The sequence below is a fragment of the Gavialis gangeticus genome, unplaced genomic scaffold (genome assembly GCF_001723915.1).
Source record: "Gavialis gangeticus isolate Ggan-Ray unplaced genomic scaffold, GavGan_comp1, whole genome shotgun sequence".
Classification (NCBI taxonomy): domain Eukaryota; kingdom Metazoa; phylum Chordata; order Crocodylia; family Gavialidae; genus Gavialis; species Gavialis gangeticus.
Window position 1 is genome coordinate 51,746,803 of NW_017729032.1, and position 2,801 is coordinate 51,749,603.

At 36.3% G+C, this 2,801-nt stretch overlaps 1 protein-coding gene across 4 annotated transcripts in view; it reads right to left on the minus strand.

The window, feature by feature from the left end:
• The window catches only part of STARD13 (StAR related lipid transfer domain containing 13), a 591,561-nt gene that overhangs the window by 46,773 nt on the left and 541,987 nt on the right, over positions 1-2,801 (minus strand). For all 4 annotated transcript variants that reach the window (XR_002098906.1, XM_019524484.1, XM_019524483.1 and 1 more), the window contains one exon: positions 837-900. Coding sequence is in view for 3 of the 4 variants with exons in the window: in XM_019524484.1 (XP_019380029.1) it covers positions 837-900 (64 nt within the window). In the remaining variant the exon portion in view is untranslated. The remainder of the gene's footprint in view (positions 1-836; positions 901-2,801) is intronic.

A 2,801-nucleotide genomic window follows, 5' to 3' on the forward strand; every position in this document is an offset into this window, starting at 1 on the left:
CCTTCCAGCCCTAATGTCTATGAAATCTATGAAATACCTGTTCATTAAACACTTTTCTCTAAGTTCTTTCACAGAATGAACAGGGCATAAATAGAATAAGCTGCCAATGGTATAATAAGAAACATCTCAAGTAGGAATCTTTCAGGGAGCTTTACACAACTGTTCTGAGAAATATATAGGAATATTCCCCAGAACCAATGATTGCTGTTACACACTGGTGATTATGTGCCCTTGGGGCAATGTAATTGGGAAACCAAAAATTCAACTGTTATGCTGGACCTATTACAATTTTTAAAAAACCAACAGGCATTTTCTGCATTCTTTAATCAAACCCCTTAATCTTTAAATAATGTATGTGTTACATAACAAAGTGTATATATGACAGGGTTTATTTTCATATTCTTAAGAAATGCCAAGTCAGCAGAAGAAACAAGGGAAGCTACTGTTTGTCAAGCAGCTTCCATTTTTTTCTTGGTAAGAGTTTCTATTATGCAATCATACAGCATGGGGAAATGCAAAAATATTTCATAAACAACACAGCAAGTTAAATGCTGTTTTCCCCACTACTATAAATTGCATGTTTAAATTACTGCAGGTGTCCTTGTAAGTCTCTTAACATTGAACCTTCTGTTCTGTTCAGAGCTCTTTATTTTTCACTTGCATTTAAATTTCTCATTCATGAAACTACTCCTCTTCAAGACAGGATGTAACATATGCTTAAAGTTACATATTCTTAACTTAAATTTAAGAGATTTCCTAACTGGGGGACCCCAATTTCAGGAACTCTTTTTGCAATGGTTTGAACTAAACCTGAACACTGAATAATGTTCACTTACCTTTTTCCTTTGGAAGTTCACATCGAGTTTCATTGAGGCACACTTGTTCAATGTGTTCAGTCGTCTACAGGTAAAGCAAAACCCAAAGGTTAGCAACCTGTTAATGAAAGGGACTTTCCATGATTTCAAAAGCTGACCTCTTATCTATTTGTGGGGTTGTAATTTATACAACAAGATTCAGAAAGTAACCATATTTTATTTTGTTCTACACTACAGACATATACATTGAGAGGGTGTCTCACAGCTCAACAGCTTTCATAATTAGCTCTCAGATATGGCTATTCATTCATATCAGAGCATTTTGCAAATCAAGTGAATGTCATTTTACCCATTTCACAGATGGGGAAACTGAGGCTCAGAATGGGGAGGCAATTTGACCATACAAGTATGTAACCACAGTACTTCAGAACCCTTTTCTTGCAAATACTGCAGGATGCAAATGACTTATTAGAATCAGAATGCAGAGTGAATTTCAGATTTCACTCCTATTAGGCAGTTAGTAAAGTAAATGTTAAGGAAGTTTGTTGAGATTAATCAAATATTATCTAATTTAGTCTCATAGTCTATTCTTACATGTACAAATCCAATAGACTAATACAAAGAAGGTAACAAATAAGTTATCATCAACCTCCTTAAATAAATGCCTTGTTCATCCTTCAGATGATATTATAGTAATTTTTAAAAGATTTTTTGCTTGTTAATTTGAAAACATTTACATTTTGACAATGGGTTAACATTATTGTTCTCTGCATTGAAGAACTATGTACATACATACTCACATCTTCATACATCAAAATGAGAGATCTATACATATATGCAAAAAACATACATTTTTAATTATGGAGGTGTTAGGTATGGGATAAATTACATGGGCATATGATAAAACTATAATATGTGTAACATAATATACTCTCATATGTTATCACCTGCCCAATCACCTGCCCAATCCACCTCTTTAGGGACTTCATCTAATATTAAAATAGATAGCAGCTTCAAATAACCAGCATTTAAAAAAAATCAGTCCACCAAAGAAACATTTCTCAATTCTCTTTATCCTGATTATTTTTTTAATTTTGTTCAGCAAATTGCACCTGCCAAAACCCATTCATGGATAAATTAACCTTCCCTAAGTCATGACATATCCTGGGTTCATCACATTTGTGTGCATTATAGATGCACACTCACACCCTTGCATAAAAAGAGGTGAATACTTGTGATCATTAGGGCTTTGTAACTACTTCATCAGTACTGTTAACAAATCCACCCCCAAGACTTAATTCTAGGATTGCGAAACTCTCAGAAGCTTCAAACATAAAGAAACCAACAAAACCCCAAAACCCAAACAGATAAACAAGCAGAAGAAACTCCAAACCTAGTAGTAAAAGTGTTCTTGTTTTGCCCTGGTATGGAATTGCTCAGCTTGAAATTGCTCTTTCTTGAGGCTTTGCAATGGCTTTGTCCTACCCTTGCCCATGGTGGAATTGTTTAAGTATAAGCATCTATCCTTGTTCCAAATACCTACATATGAAGATACATTTTCAAAGGACTGAAACTCATCCTTACTGTAGAGACAATTTGCTCCCCAACATGAATCACAGGCTAAAATCTGATTTCATGCATCTCTAAATTAACTGCTTTCTGCCTTAGAACAGGTAAGTAAAAGGGGCAGGTATATAAAATACACTGTTTTATTGGGATGCTCAAAAATATTGTGTAGCTTGCTTGGGCAAGCCAGTTTCATAGTTTCTAGGGTCGGAAGGGACCTGAGCAGATCATTTAGTCCGACCCCCTGCCATGGCAGGAAGAGCACTGGGGTCAAATGACCCCAGTAAGGTGGTCATCCAACCTCCTCTTAAAAACCCCCAGGGTGGGAGCCTGCACCACCTCACTTGGAAGCTGGTTCCAGACTCTAGCCGCCCTGACCGTGAAGTAGCGCCTCCTGATGTCCAACTTAAACCTTCCCTC